The following is a 14655-nucleotide window of genomic DNA, read 5'->3' on the forward strand; positions in this document are numbered from 1 at the left end:
AAGAAAGAAGCACTGACCTTTCTGATGCAGCTTGACACCACTGTGTTCTCACACTGCTATGTCTCCCTTTCTATGGCAAGGGATGAGGCTTCACCAGAACCTGTGAAAACCAAAGCAGTTGGAGGCAAAGAAATCTGGTTTTCTCACTGAGAATACATTTTTCACTAAGCATGGGATTGTGTTTTTAAGGATAATTACAAACAAAAATAGACAAGCACTTGTCAGAGAGAACTGAACAGCTGTTTTTAACTGAGATTATTATTGGCTTTATTTATTTCATAAGCAAGTCACAAGCTTTGAGGCCAAAAAGACAAATAAAGGTCTTGCAGTTTTAATGGAACATTTCAGGTCTTTCTGGTTAGACACTTTTACTGGTTTACCTCTGTTGTGTAAGAGAGAATTTGAATATTTCAGTTGAAAGGACCCACAGCTCATCCAGTTCAACTGCCTGGAAATGTCATTTATTTTATAAGCTCCATAAATTGGGAGACTTCATATAAGCTCCAGACCATAGTCTGGGGTCTGATCTAGCCAGAAATCACTTCACTGCCACTGTGTTCATATGGAAGAATTAATTATTTATTCATGGAATTGAAAGTTTGTAAAAATTGGAAGAAGCTCTGACTCATTCCTAAAGGAGTTATTTTAAGCATCATTAAAAATTCACAGAAATGCCATAGTTTGCAATTTTAAAGCCAATTTTGTTGGTTTAAAAACTCATTTGTGTTACCTTGTATAAGTACCAAAATGCATAGAACCAAGCAGGGAGAGCAGGTAAATTTACTCTGGAAATAAAGCTGGACAAAGTATAAAGCAGCTTCCTGAATGCATCCCTGAACTCAGGTGTTTGCATGCCTGATTTCACACACTGTCACAGGACAAATACACTTCAAAAAATCTAAATATTCTCCTCCTTGCAGGCACCACCTTACATCCCAAATAACTGGGCTGCATGCAGCAGCATTTACATGTAAATACTCTCAGTTTGTGGCAACTTCACTTCCCCTAACCCTTGAAACACCTTTTAAGTTCATTCACCTGCAAGTAGAAATTATTAAAAAAACCAAAGAATTGTTCCCAAAGCAGAGCTTATTTTTAGTCTGTGCTCATTAATCAGGTCCCAGCTTCTCAGGGACTTAAGCAACACAGTTCTTTTATTTGATTATCTCTTATAGTTCATTTATTGGCCACTGTAGGTCAGGACAATTAATTGCACTGATTCCTTACCCTGAGGCTCCTCATCTATTCCATCCTCTTCCCACTGCTCCTCATTTGTCAGGAGAGGGTTCCGAGCTTCACTCAAGGTCCTCATGGGGAAGAAATGTCCATCACCCTGGCTGCATGGAAAAGGGACAGAGGGACACTGCAAAAGCTGCAAGGACTCTAAAAGATGACAACTTCTCTACATTTTTTCTGCAAAGTTTTCTGTTGCCAGTATTTCCCATGTTTACTTAAAATCAGCTTTAAGCTTGAAAAGCACCGAGTTTGTCTTTCACTTTGGTTCTCAATTTTTTCAAGGTTTCTGGAGTACAAAAGTTGAAACTTGTGGAAATCAAGTAATTTTTAGCAGAAGGTAAATATGTTAATTTGATCAAGTAATTTGAATACAGAAAAAAAGCCCTGGAAAAATTAACTTGTGGGCAGTTAGAACTGAAGGGGAACTAAGGAAAACATTTATGAAAACTAAAGAAATAGATATAAATTTTATCAATTTATCCCAGAGATTCTTCAGGGCAGAAATCTCACTTGTGTTTGAGTGACACCCAACAGGAAATGGCCCCACTCTTACTGAAAGTCACATAAAACCCCCACTTTCCTGTAACCAAAGCCTGTACACAAACTGAAAAACTGTAATTACATCAGCTTTTAGCAGGGTTACTTACCTAGAGGCAATAGGCAGCAACCAGAGCTTTTTTTCTTCCCCAAACACTTGCTGGAGATTCTTCACAAAGCCAAGATTGAATCCATTTTTATCTGGGCCATTTTGAAACACTGGAGCTGAGAAAGCCTCTGCAAACAGAGGCAATTTTGGTGGAAAAAAATAAAAATCAATAGAAACACTCTGAAAGAGTTGTGCATCTTGTAACCATCTAAAGACAACGTGATTTAACAGATTATAGATACACAGCACTACAGAGTTTCAAAATCATGTTCTTCCCATTTTGCAAAGCCTGTAAAGACTTTCCAGCTGAAGGCAGGAATTTGGTTGTGCAGCTGAACCTAGAGAACAGTCAAAGCAACCCACAAGGGTTTCATCCAGAGAATGAAATGGGGCACTTGATGAAATTCCTGTGAGAATTGATGAAATTCAGAGGGTAAAAGTTGCTGGGTAAAAAACTCTGCAGGATGAAGGAGGTTGGTGTTCAGTGCATACTCCAGAAGTGGCACTGCAGATTTAAATCCCCTCATTTGTTAATGTTAGAGTGAACAAGCACTAGGGATAAACAAATGCAAATAAGCTCTGGGTTCTGGTGGGGCATAAAATTAAGAAAAGAAGGGAGAGAAGAACCTTGAGTGTCTTAGGAACAGTTTGATCTCCCTTCTCAGCTGCTGAACAGGTCTGATGTTTTGGGATAGATGAGCTTCAGTGCCCCATGAAATGACTTTTGAAGTAAATAACTTGATAAAATCAGAATATTTGCACTCTCTTGATAGTGTCTGTTTTGTTACAAAACTTTATCCCAAAAGCTTTGAAAGTTGAACATTTATCTAAGGAAAGGCAAAGAAATTTTGGCAAAATGATGCTATTTTAGATTATAATTTCTTTGATTTTACAGTCACAACTTCTTTGCCTTTATCAGTGAAGATGGACACTGTGTTTCCCAAGCTCACCAAGCTGATTGGGGTGCACCTCAGTACAGGAATAAACCATTATTCCTGAAAAGCTGCACTCATTTCACAGCAAATGCAGTTTTACATATGCATAACACTTTTATAATTGGACTTCTACACATTAAGGCTCTGGTTTCCCTAACAAAGCTTTTGTCACACCAGCTAATAAATGCAGCTCATTTGCAGTGACAAATTTCTGCAGCTTGTACCAAGATCTTAAATCTTCCTCCCCTCATAAACCAGCAGGAATGTACAGAAATAGAACAAATGCCTTTTTTCTTCTCTTTTTTTTCCTTCTTACAGCACTTTTGGTGTGTCTTACTAGAAGGAAGAGACCAAAGAGCCTTACCTAGAGTGGATCTGTTCCTGCTGACCAGCCAGCAGTGGTAGCCAAACAGAAACATGAGGCTCACAAAGAACATGATTGCCACAAAGAGAAGGAAAAGGATGTGAAATTTGGAGCGTCCATTGGTCAGCTCACCCTGGAAAGGAAAGCAACACAGAACAAGTGATGGGAACAAATTCAAGATGGAAATTATTTGTACTTAGAAATATAATTCTAAAACTCCTCTTGGGAGTTCTCAAACTTTTCCAGACAAAAGTGAACATTATTAAATAAAGCAAAAAGAGACAAAGAAATGAATGTGGTTCATTTCCCCTCCTGTACCACAGCACAAAGAGTGGGGGGTGTTATTAACCCTTGGTATGGCTCTGAGCCAGCCCACCACAGGTGGGCATGAGGAGCACCCTGTGCCTGGGGAAATGAGCAGGGGGGAGCTCTTGAAGCCCTGTTTAAGTTCTGCTGAGGTTCCTGTGCATACATTAAAATTCTGCACCTTGCTCAAGGTAAGCCCAGAGAAAGCTGCCCTGCACACCTGCAGCTATTGGGGAGTGTTAGACCTGAGCACAGATGGATGGGGAAGGGTTAAAGGCCAAGTGGGACACTCCAGGCAGAAGAAGGGCTCCTTTCCCCCTGCAGCACAAGAGCCAGGTGCCAGAGGTGCCCAGCAGGGACACAGGCAGGCTCTGGGGACATCCAGGGCTCAGGGCTGTGCCTTGCTGAGTGTGGGGAACAATTAGTGCACAGCAAAGGGACCTAAACACAAACAGACACAGGCACTGAGCAGAGGGGACAGAAATAGGGACCAAGGGCCAGTGTCTTACTGGAGCTGTCAGCTGGCCTTGCTTGCATAGAAACAACCAGCAGTTACTGAGTAAAAGCCTCCTTTGGGTCACTGTTTTTATATTGAGAAAGGAGGCCTATGGGGGTTAGAAAATGAACAAGGGTGTTTTACCCCTTTTTTTCTTTTCAGTAAATGTGTACAAATCATTGCCAGGACCTTAGACATCAATGCCAAACTTTCCAAGGGACACCCATGCAAACACTAGGACAGGGAAGGGACAGGACCTCTCTGCCAGAAATACTCTACAGTCTGAAATTCCTGGCTTCTTGCTTTGTGCATTTTGGGCATCTAACAGGAGGTGGAGTCCCAAAGGGCCCAGGAAACAGCTCCCAGGAAAATGCAGCCCCTCCACTGCCTGAGGGCAACAGAGCACCGAGAGTCACTAAAGCCCACGAGACTGACAGGAGATGAAAAAGGAACCGGATTTCATGACTTACTGTCCAATACTTAATGAAATACTTGAAGACTGTTGCAGCAATATACAAGCAATACAACAAAGAATAGGCTAAGAACAGTAGAAAGAATTTGTAGTTAGAAAATCCAATGCAGTTATTCACCCTGGAGGACAAAAGCAAAGTTGAAATCAGGATTGGTGCAGCACACGGTGGTTGTAACACAAAGAGCACGAAGCAGTTTTGGGGGCTTTGGAAGCCCTGGGTCACACAACCGAATTTGCCAACGAGCAGCTCCCCTTAGTGGCCGAAAGGGAACAGAACCCAGGGCTCCGCTTTTCCCTCCAACCCTTCCCGCGGGCCGAGGAGAAGCACAGCTCCGATTTTGGAATTGCTTTAAGGTTGGTACCGCAGCTCAATGGGTCACAGAGGCAGCAGCTCGTTCCTCCCGTCTGCCTCTTGTCCGCCAAGGAATCTGAGCCGGGAGTTCTGTGCTACTTTATTCCTTTGCAAACCTCAGGAGCCACCTCAGCCCTGCCTGTTTGTTACACACAGCCCAACTCACCCCACAGCTGGCTGGAATTCTCCATGCACAGGACAACTCTAGAAAGGAACACGGGGATGTACAAAAAACCCCAGTGGGTGTTTGTGTCAGAACTCAGGTTTGGAAAATCCTCTCCAATTTTGATCAGCAGGAAGGTTCAGGTAGGGAAATGTTTGTGTCGTTTCTGAATTCTTAAATCTTCCTTTTTTTTTAAAAAAAAAGGAGGAATTTAAGAAATTTAGTGGCAGCAATTCTGAAAGGTGTAAAGCTCAATTATTCCATGCAGCTTTCTGCACAGACTGTCTCTGACTATCATCAGTCCAGAAACAATCCATGTGCAATTGTTGTTATTGGAAGCACCCCAAGTGCAGCTGAAACACTGAGAGAGCCCAAAGGAAAGGCTAAGCTGGAGTTCTTTTCAAATTTGAATAATAGTTAATGAGTGAATTAGCAGTTGGGGTTTAAACTTTATCAATATTATAGCATTTTTACACATGGGTTATGGAGCGAATGTGAATGATTTGTTAAAATTTAATTTCAGGCAATTTCAAAGTGCAATTATTTTATAAGTTTCCCAAACTAAAGAGATGGATGGCCTAAAATGTGAGAGGCATACAGACATGAGAGGAATACAGAAATATATCTAAGTAACCTTTCCTTTCAGAAAACCACAAACCAGTTATCTAGGACATACCATGGACAATGATGATCCATTTTTAGCACACACCTGCAAAAGGACAAAAAAGAAAAATGGAAGATTTTTAATTGGTACTTCATTACCAACTGCAGATCAACAGCAAAACTTTGATTTTTGTGAGGTTTCTACACTATAGATACTCAAAATGATGCTGTCTCTAAGTTTTATAAGGCAGATATAATTTTAAGATGGAACTAAGATTTCTTAGTGTTTGAAGACCAACCAATGTCCTTATGGAGATAGAGACATGAGAATGATTCCTGCCCTGGAGCACTGCTGGCTGCAGCTGGGACAGAGAGCCTGGGGAACCTTTTTGTGTAAACAGACACATGAAGGAGCAGCCCACTCCCAAAAGCTTGTGGTGACTGTACTCAGTGAAGGACAGCCCATGACTTACATGGCACAAACAGAGCAGTGGTGACAGCGGTCAGGTTTGATCAGCTGGCATCTGTCACAGAACCGAATCCCTGCAGTCAGAGACAAATGAACACAAAACTATGGAAAGGTGCTCTTCTTTTCATGTCTTAGTTGATACTGGGCTCATTTCCTAACTATTTCTTTCCTCTCTCACTTCAGCAGGTGACCTGGTGTTTGCTGCAGGTCACAATCAGGTAAGCAACACTCATCATTCTGAAGGATACTTGCAGATGGGGCAACAAGGAGTGAAAGCCCAAAATCATAGAATCATGGAAGGCTTTGGGCTGGCAGGAATTCTAAAGCTCATCTCATTCCACCCTCTGCCATGGCAGGGACACCTCCCACTGCCCCAGGCTGCTCCAAGCCCTGTCCAACCTGGCCTTGGACATTGCAGAGATCCAGGGACAGCCCCAGCTCCTGTGAACCCGTTCCAGGGCCTCAGTACCCTCACAGGAAGGAATTCCTTCCAAACATCTATCCCAAACCTGCTCTAACTCATACAGCCAGCTCCAAAGAGACAAACCAAAGCTGAACAATGGCATCCACATTTACTCAGAGTACCTACATTTCATTTTGACAATTCCCTATTTATTCCAGATCTCTGCTTCTTTGGTTTGCCTGACAGAAACAAGCAGGTCAGAGCCTCCAGTATGAACACAGATTTCTTTAAACTGTGAAGGGATGGCAACAGGCATTTAACCACTGAACACAGTCCAGAAAACTGGTCACAGAAGGATGTGCTGCATCCCTAAGCCAGACTCCATTTTAAGTAAAAATTATGACAGATTTGATTATTCTATTGCTATTTCTAAATGCAGACAGCACATGTGGGCTTTTGGACTGTAAATCCAAAGGGTAACATTTTGCTTCTCAAAGGCAGCACCTGGAACTGCACTGAATCAGAGGGTTCAAGGCTTTTTTTGGTTTTGCTGTGAGCAGAGGAGAGCAGGGTGCCTGGGAATGCTGTGGCTCAGCAGGGTGCTCTGGGTGCCAGCCTGTGCTGCTGGGGTGGGACTGGGTGGGTTTGGGGTCCGTGCCGGGCTGACCTCCACTGTCTGTCCTCACCTCCATTGCCTGTCCTCACCTCCACTGCTCGTCCTCACCTCCATCGCCCGTCCTCACCTCCATCGCCCGTCCTCACCTCCATCGTCCGTCCTCATCTCCATTGCCCGTCCTCACCTCCACTGCCCGTCCTCATCTCCATTGCCTGTCCTCATCTCCATTGCCTGTCCTCATCTCCATTGCCCGTCCTCATCTCCATTGCCCGTCCTCACCTCCACTGCCCGTCCTCACCTCCATTGCCCGTCCTCACCTCCATTGTCTGCCCTCACCTCCATTGCCCGTCCTCACCTCCATCGCCCATCCTCACCTCCATCGCCCATCCTCACCTCCACTGCCCATCCTCACCTCCATTGTCTGCCCTCACCTCCATTGCCCGTCCTCATCTCCATCGCCCGTCCTCACCTCCACTGCCCGTCCTCACCTCCACTGCCCGTCCTCACCTCCATTGCCCGTCCTCACCTCCACTGCCCGTCCTCACCTCCACTGCCCGTCCTCACCTCCACTGCCCGTCCTCACCTCCATTGTCCGCCCTCACCTCCATTGTGTGCCCTCACCTCCATCGCCCGTCCTCACCTCCACTGCCCATCCTCACCTCCATTGTCTGCCCTCACCTCCATTGCCCGTCCTCATCTCCATCGCCCGTCCTCACCTCCATTGCCCGTCCTCACCTCCATCGCCCGTCCTCATCTCCATCGCCCGTCCTCACCTCCATCGCCCGCCCTCACCTCCATCGCCCGCCCTCACCTCCACTGCCCGCCCTCACCTCCATTGCCTGTCCTCGTGTACACCGGCAGCTTCCTGGCGATCTCGGCGAGGATCTGCCGCTGCACCTCGGGCCTCTCCTCGTTCTCGTAGCGCTCCTGGTCAGCGTAGGACATGTGGAACTGCAAGCAGAGGGCACCAGAGCAGCGCTCAGCCACGGGCACCACTGAGCTTTCACTACAGGAGCCTTTCAAACACAGCTCGGCTGGGAAACGCTTTTACCTCCCGCTCCTGAGATTAATGCCGGGGGAAATGTGGTTGTTAAGAAGACAAAGGGAGGCAGTGAGTGCTGGAGAGCCAGAATACTGAGAGACACAGCAATAAGAAATGAAAAAGTGAAATTAAGGCTCATAAAACAACTTACTAGAATTGCTCCTATTGCTGCCCTAGATGAATACCATTACTCATCTTTATAACACATTCAGCACCTCTCTAGTGAGCAAGAACCTTTATATTTTTAAATTTTTAAAACTGGGAGTAGTTGTTATTTATAAATTTACATTCTTGTAATCAGGATCAGAGCAAGGCCGAATATATTTGGAGTGCCACACAAATATTGACCTCATTTTGTTGCCTCAATCTGAGTGTTTTATTGCTATTTCATAGAGAGGTAAAACAAAATGTGAAAAAAAAGGTAACAAAATGTGAAAAAAAAAGTAAATCTACTAATCCAAGCAAGGTGACAAAGTAAATATTGGGTTGAAAAGAATTAAGAGACATTTGCCTCTGACTCTCCTCTTCAGATGAACTAGACTGAAGGATTTTTGAGTTCTCTTTAACATCTGTGCTTCTGTTTTGCAAGGAATGAAAGGTGTTGGCTCTCTTACCTTTTTGCCTGGTTGTATTGGGAGAGTGAAAACAGACTTCCAATATGTCCACACAAAGAGCACAAAGAGAATATGGAATACTACAAGATAGGCCACTAAAAACAAAACGAGAAAAGAAAAAAAAACAGAAACAGAGTAATGACTTCTTAAGCAAAGGTTTCATCCACAATGGGCATAATTCAAATTTTGCACAACAAAGTCAAAAAAAAAACAAAAAAGAAGAAAGGAAAATACAGAAATCCATCCAGTGCCACCCATTATTGCAGTCCAGCTAAACCTCATGGCTGAGGGTCAGCAGCACCCCAGAGCTCAGAGTGACCAAACTCAGAGCCTCCCCTGCTCCACCTGGTCCCACTCTTTGGGAGAGGAAGATGAAGCTGCCACAGAATTGTCCCACAGGGCAGGTGACAACCCCATATCCCTGGGGCTGACAGGATTCCTGTCTCTTGCCCACATCCCAGGCACAAGCCCAGCAGATCTGGCTGGTGCTGAGCTGGGTAAAGGTGAATTTTGCTCCTCCCAGTATTGGGGTTCAGTTGCTGCTAAAAGCAGTGGGAAGCAGAGTGTGCACTGCCCACTCCTGCACCATGCTCTTCCTGTGAGAGCAGAAATGATATGAGCTTTACATCACCAGGAAAAGCCTAATTAAACATCTTTTACATTTGCCACAACTGATCCAATAAATCAGGAAAACTTCCCTCAAATTGATCAAAACAGGGCTTGTGACTACTGAGGAAGAATTGCAAACCAGCCCATGTCAGAACAGTCCCAGTTCAATGTGCAAATCTGATTCCAGAGCCTTTAGCATGAGCAGGCATTCCATGGCCAGGGAGCCAAAGGAGCTGTCCTTCAGCTGCACAGACTATTTGCCATTTCTCTACCACTCAACTCAATAGGACATTCTCAAAGGTACAAAATAGTTTTATTTAAACACATCATTTCATTGCAGTAACAATCTCGTTTCCCCATTTCATTTAAGCTTCAAATTCTAGAAAATAAGATTAAAATAACTAGGTGGAAAGAGAAATCTAAAATTCAAACACTTCTTAACTATGTCAAAACACTTCTTTTCCTGTGTGAAAACTGGTAAAAAAGGCCAAATGCATCAGTGAGATTTTCTAATGAGACAGCAAATGATGGGACACATCTCCCGAGGATGTGATGGACTGTGGGAAGGAGCTGTGAATCACAGCTAAGTCATTCTCATGCTCCAAGCTGGTTTGAGATGTTATCCTCACACTACAGGTGGAGTTGAGCCATTTTTAATTATTATGGAAGGAGATAAATCTTGCAACAGGTTTAATTTGGTTGATCAGCTAGCAGCACATTAGAGGAAGCTGACCTGGAGATGCACCCACAGATTAGGCAACAATTAACTTTCTTCTGTCATTACCATCCTGCTTTCTGCAGTTTCTGTAGCAATTTCAAACATTAGAGCTGCTCTATAGAGGAAAGGGAATTTACTGGATGATCTTTAAATGTCAGCTGGCACTGCTCTGCATGGAACAGTTTACACTACACCTACTCCTGCCCTTCACAACCCCTGAAGAAGAAGAAAGTCCCCAAGAGAACACCTGGATTAGCCAAAAGCATCCAGAGCACCTCCAGGAAAGAAGAAAAATGTGAAAATAGCCAGTGACTCCTTATTCTGAGAACATGGCCATTACCTCCACCAACACAGCGGTCTCAGGAGTGTCACTGAGCAATCCTACTGTGCTGTGACTCAGGGTCTGCTAGTGGGCACCAGAACCGAGAGAGAAAACTTATCAAAAATAGCTTGCACTGAAAGATCAAACAGAACACTGAAAAAAGCCAGGTGGGCTGCAGATGGGAACCAGTGTTTTCTGTTTGGCTTGTAAAATCAGCTCTGGAAATGTGAAAGGGAAAGGGAGAAGAGGGGTGTGGGTGTGCACAGACACACAGAGCTCTCCTGAAAGAGCCAGAGGGATCAGAGCCTTTCCATGCTCTGCCCAGACTGTGACCAGACAGAGCATTTCCCTCCCAGTGCACCCAGGAGCTGCAGCATCTGACACCTCAGGAGGGGGCAGTTACAGCAGGAAACACTGAAAGAGGATGCACCTTAAAAAAATGACAGCAAATATGTCTGATATTTCAGCCAGAACATCTATGAGTCCTTCTACACGAGGGGTGCATGGCAAATAATAAATTATCACACATACCTTTCTCCACAGGGTTGCTCACAGTCACTGGAAAAGAAAAAAAAAACAAGTGTCCACAGAGGAAATATGAATCCCAGAGAAGTTTGTGACAATTAACATTTCTGTGTGAAATACAGCCATTTTAGGAAAAATGTTCAAATTCAAGAGGCAAAGAGAGAGCCCACAGCTCAGCATCAAACCAAAAGTATCCCTACCAACTCTTCACTCACGCACACACCCACAGCAAGATGTTCACTCACTCGTACTGATGCTGTCTTTTCCCTGCTTATAAAATATATTCTGTATATTTTGCATTAGAAATATGATAAAAGCAATCCTCTGGTGACAGTGAGAAGATCACCAGGGCTCCTCTAGCACCTCTGTCTCTGCATTTACCACACACTTGCAGCTGCTTTCTACTCATCTTCAGGTGGTCTTGACCCTCCACTGTAAGCACTGTCCCAAAGCATTTCTGCATCAACAGGATTAAAAATTATAAATTTCTCAGCTTTGGCCAAGTCAGCAACTGCAGTGAGTTCATTGTTTTTACACCACCTACCAGCAGAAATTTTACAACCCCTTCTTACTCCACCATAATGAGAGAAAAGCCCCTCCTAACAACAGAAGGCCTCTGAGCAAGCAGCAAAAGGTGCATTGTTCAATGCCTTCTTGTAGGGACTGTTTGAAAATCCATCCATTATCTGAAAAGCCAGCATCCAAGTTTAACAGAAGAGACAAGGACAGCTTTCTTGAACTGAAAACAGCAAGTTCAGTTAGAAAGATCTGTGATATTTCTATAGGGCATTGCTTGGAAAACAAAGCTTTGTGACACAGAGCAACGTAGATGAAAAAAGAAACCGAATCTTTGTTGTGTCTCTGCCCACTCAATTCAGGTAAACAAGACTGTTAGGAAACCTCCTGTTTTTCCTTTGCTTTGCTGCCAGTCAGGCTGTGATGAGCTTTTCACAAGCACTGCCCGGCTCCCTCCTGACCACACCTGCAGCAGGGCCTGGCCCAGGGTTTACCTGAGCCAAGAGCACAAAGATCCAAAAGGTTCTGTGGAGGATCATCGCTGTCACTGCAGCCACCAGCCAAACAAGCTCTGAGGCCTCCTCCTGTGACTCACTGGCCAGCCCAGCACCGAGAGCTCAAAGAGCATCAGGAGATGCCTCCCAAACATCACTGCCAGTGCTCGGCACAGCTGAAAATGCAAATCCAGATTCCAGACAAAGCGTTCACTATTTACAGGCTCCCAGCAGCTGAGAAGAGGCAGCCAGCTCAGCAAGCCTTGCTGAGTTAGAAACGTGGAGAGAGACAACATCCTGCTTGGCAAGTCACAGCACAGGCCAACAGTTCATGCTCAAATCCTGAAATAATTCAATCATTGCAACTTCTGCACAGATCAACTCCTCCACACACAAATAAAAGCAACGAGAGAGAAACGGGGCAAAAAAACCGGGTGGGTGTGGGCAAATGAATGAATTTAAGCTGTGATTCCACACAGCAAGCTGAGCTCCTGCCAGCTGAACCAGCACTTGCAGAGCAGCACAGCCCCAACCCAAACCTCACTCAAATCACCTGAGCCTCCTCCAGCAGCTGCACTGGGACCTGGGACCAGCCCCTGCTCAGTATTCCTGAATTTGCACAGCACATCTCCAAAGACTGACAGTGTTCCAGGAAAATACTCCACATTTTTTGTCAAATCTTCTAATGACAGTTCCATGCACCTCAGAGATATCATCCAATGTGAATTCTTGAAAGAAACAGCCCACAGTCTCAGAGATGGGATAAATGTGATGAAGTGTTTGGGGACTTTGCCAAGATGCTGATTAAAACAGACCAAAGAAACTGCATTTCATTCTAGCTCCCATGGAGAAAAAAACCAGCAGGTCTCACTGCACTGCCAACCCTAACAAACACCCGATTGAAGTTTGCTGTGCAGCACCAGAAGGCAGCTCCTGCCCCAGGAACATCTCAAACCATCCTTTCTGGGACCTCTGCTTTCATTTGTCTGCCTTCCTCTGTCCTGAGGAGTCACAGCTCCTTCTCACAATTGCACAAATCCAAGCTTCCAGCATTTCTCTTCACCAGAGCTGACAACTCTTTTTTCCAATAGCACAATAAACCAGACATAACAAACATAAGAAAGTTTGCAACTTACTATACAGTTAAATTGTTACATTAAATATACAATTACTAGCAGCATAAAGCTTCCTCTTCTAAAATGTAGTGTTTTCAGTGCTACTGTAACAACCCCACGCCTGAGTATGATTCCATATCTTTCCTTTTCAGAATACAAACATAAAACGATTGTACGGCAGGGCACAGCCCGATGTTTGTTACTGTTTAGCTCATAAATCACATCTGGACCTTATCAAATCACAACAACGCCGCCTTTCACGGTGGGATCACCGTCCCAGCCTCCCAAACGCCACCTCCCTGCTCCAGGGACACACAGAACAAGGGCCCAGGACTGACAGACAGCCCCCCCAGCCCGCACCCCGCCCGGCACGGCACAAACCCTGCGGAAAGCGGGGCAGCACGGCCGAACCCCCCTGATCCCGAGCAGGACTCGACCCGTACTGAAGTGTTTGGATCGGAGCTCGGGACACCGGGGCGGGCACGGGGCCCCGCTCACACCGCGGACACGGCAGCAGCAGGAGGAGGAGGAGGAGGAGGAGGAGGAGAGCGAGGAGGAAGTGGAGAAGGCGAGGAAGAGGAGGAGGAGGAGGAGGGAAAGAGGAAGAGGAGAAGAGGAAGAGGAGAAGGAGGAGGGAAAGAGGAAGAGGAGAAGGGGAACGGCCGAAGCCCCCGGCCCGCCGCGCCCCCCGTCCGCAGCTCCGCGGGGGCCCCGGCAGCACCGAGGGGCGGCCCGAGGCGGGGGCCCAGCTGGGCGCGGACGGCGCTCACCGAGGCAGAGCTCGCAGACGTACGCGTAGTAGGACCAGAGCAGGAGCAGCGCGATGAGCAGCACGGGCAGCCAGGCGAAGGCGCGGCGGCAGCAGCGCAGCCCCCGCCACAGCGCCATCCCGCCACCCTCAGCGCCGCGCATCGGCGCGCGGCTGCGCGGGCTGCCCCGGGGCCGGCGCGCTCGGCGCTCGGCTGAGCGGCCTGCGCGCAGCGGCGCCCCCTGGCGGGGCGGGCGGGCAGTGGCGCTCGGGCTGAGGGAGCGGCGCTGCGGCCGCGTTCACCTCACAGCCCGGCTGAGGGAGCTTCGCTCCGGCCGCGTTCACCTCACAGCCCGGCCGAGGGAGCTTCGCTCCGGCCGCTCTGTCCCCTCATAGCCCGGCTGAGGGAGCTTTGCTCCGGCCGCGTTCACCTCACAGCCCGGCCGAGGGAGCTTCGCTCCGGCCGCTCTGTCCCCTGACAGCCCGGCTGAGGGAGCTTCGCTCCGGCCGCTCTGTCCCCTCACAGCCCGGCTGAGGGAGCGGCGCTGCGGCCGCGCTGTCCCCTCACAACCCGGCTGAAGGAGCTTTGCTCCGGCCGCGCTCTCCCCTCACAGCCCGGCTGAGGGAGCTTCGCTCCGGCCGCGCTCTCCCCTCACAGCCCGGCCGAGGGAGCTTCGCTCCGGCCGCGCTGTCCGCTCACAGCCCGCCCGCGCCGGCTCTGTGCGCTGGGGACGGCAGGGACGCGGTGCTGCCCCTCTCTCAGCCCTGTGGGCACACCCGGGGCGCTGTGTGCCGCTCCGGGCTCCGCAGAACAGCACACCCAGGACTGCCGAGGTGATGGCGGGGCTGGAGCGTCCCTGTGGGGAAGGCTGAGGGAGCTGGGGCTCAGCA

General features: G+C 47.2%; 1 protein-coding gene across 3 annotated transcripts in view; it reads right to left on the minus strand.

The window, feature by feature from the left end:
- The window catches only part of ZDHHC15 (zDHHC palmitoyltransferase 15), a 121058-nt gene that overhangs the window by 7055 nt on the left and 99348 nt on the right, over positions 1-14655 (minus strand). Inside the window, exons 1-11 of one of the 3 annotated variants that reach the window (XM_054641425.2) lie at positions 13787-13955; positions 10898-10924; positions 8718-8812; positions 7892-8012; positions 6047-6116; positions 5647-5679; positions 4454-4574; positions 3182-3314; positions 1884-2010; positions 1228-1337; positions 18-100 (exon numbers count right to left, since the gene is read on the minus strand). In XM_054641425.2, the coding sequence (XP_054497400.1) occupies positions 57-100; positions 1228-1337; positions 1884-2010; positions 3182-3314; positions 4454-4574; positions 5647-5679; positions 6047-6116; positions 7892-8012; positions 8718-8812; positions 10898-10924; positions 13787-13928 (1023 nt within the window). In that variant the 5' untranslated portion in view covers positions 13929-13955 and the 3' untranslated portion in view covers positions 18-56. Of the gene's footprint in view, positions 1-17; positions 101-1227; positions 1338-1883; positions 2011-3181; positions 3315-4453; positions 4575-5646; positions 5680-6046; positions 6117-7891; positions 8013-8717; positions 8813-10897; positions 10925-13459; positions 13594-13786; positions 13956-14655 lie in introns of those variants that run through there. The other 2 variants (XM_077186104.1, XM_077186103.1) reach the window with 2 other exon arrangements.

This window comes from Agelaius phoeniceus, chromosome 14, assembly GCF_051311805.1.
Source record: "Agelaius phoeniceus isolate bAgePho1 chromosome 14, bAgePho1.hap1, whole genome shotgun sequence".
Classification (NCBI taxonomy): Eukaryota; Metazoa; Chordata; class Aves; order Passeriformes; family Icteridae; genus Agelaius; species Agelaius phoeniceus.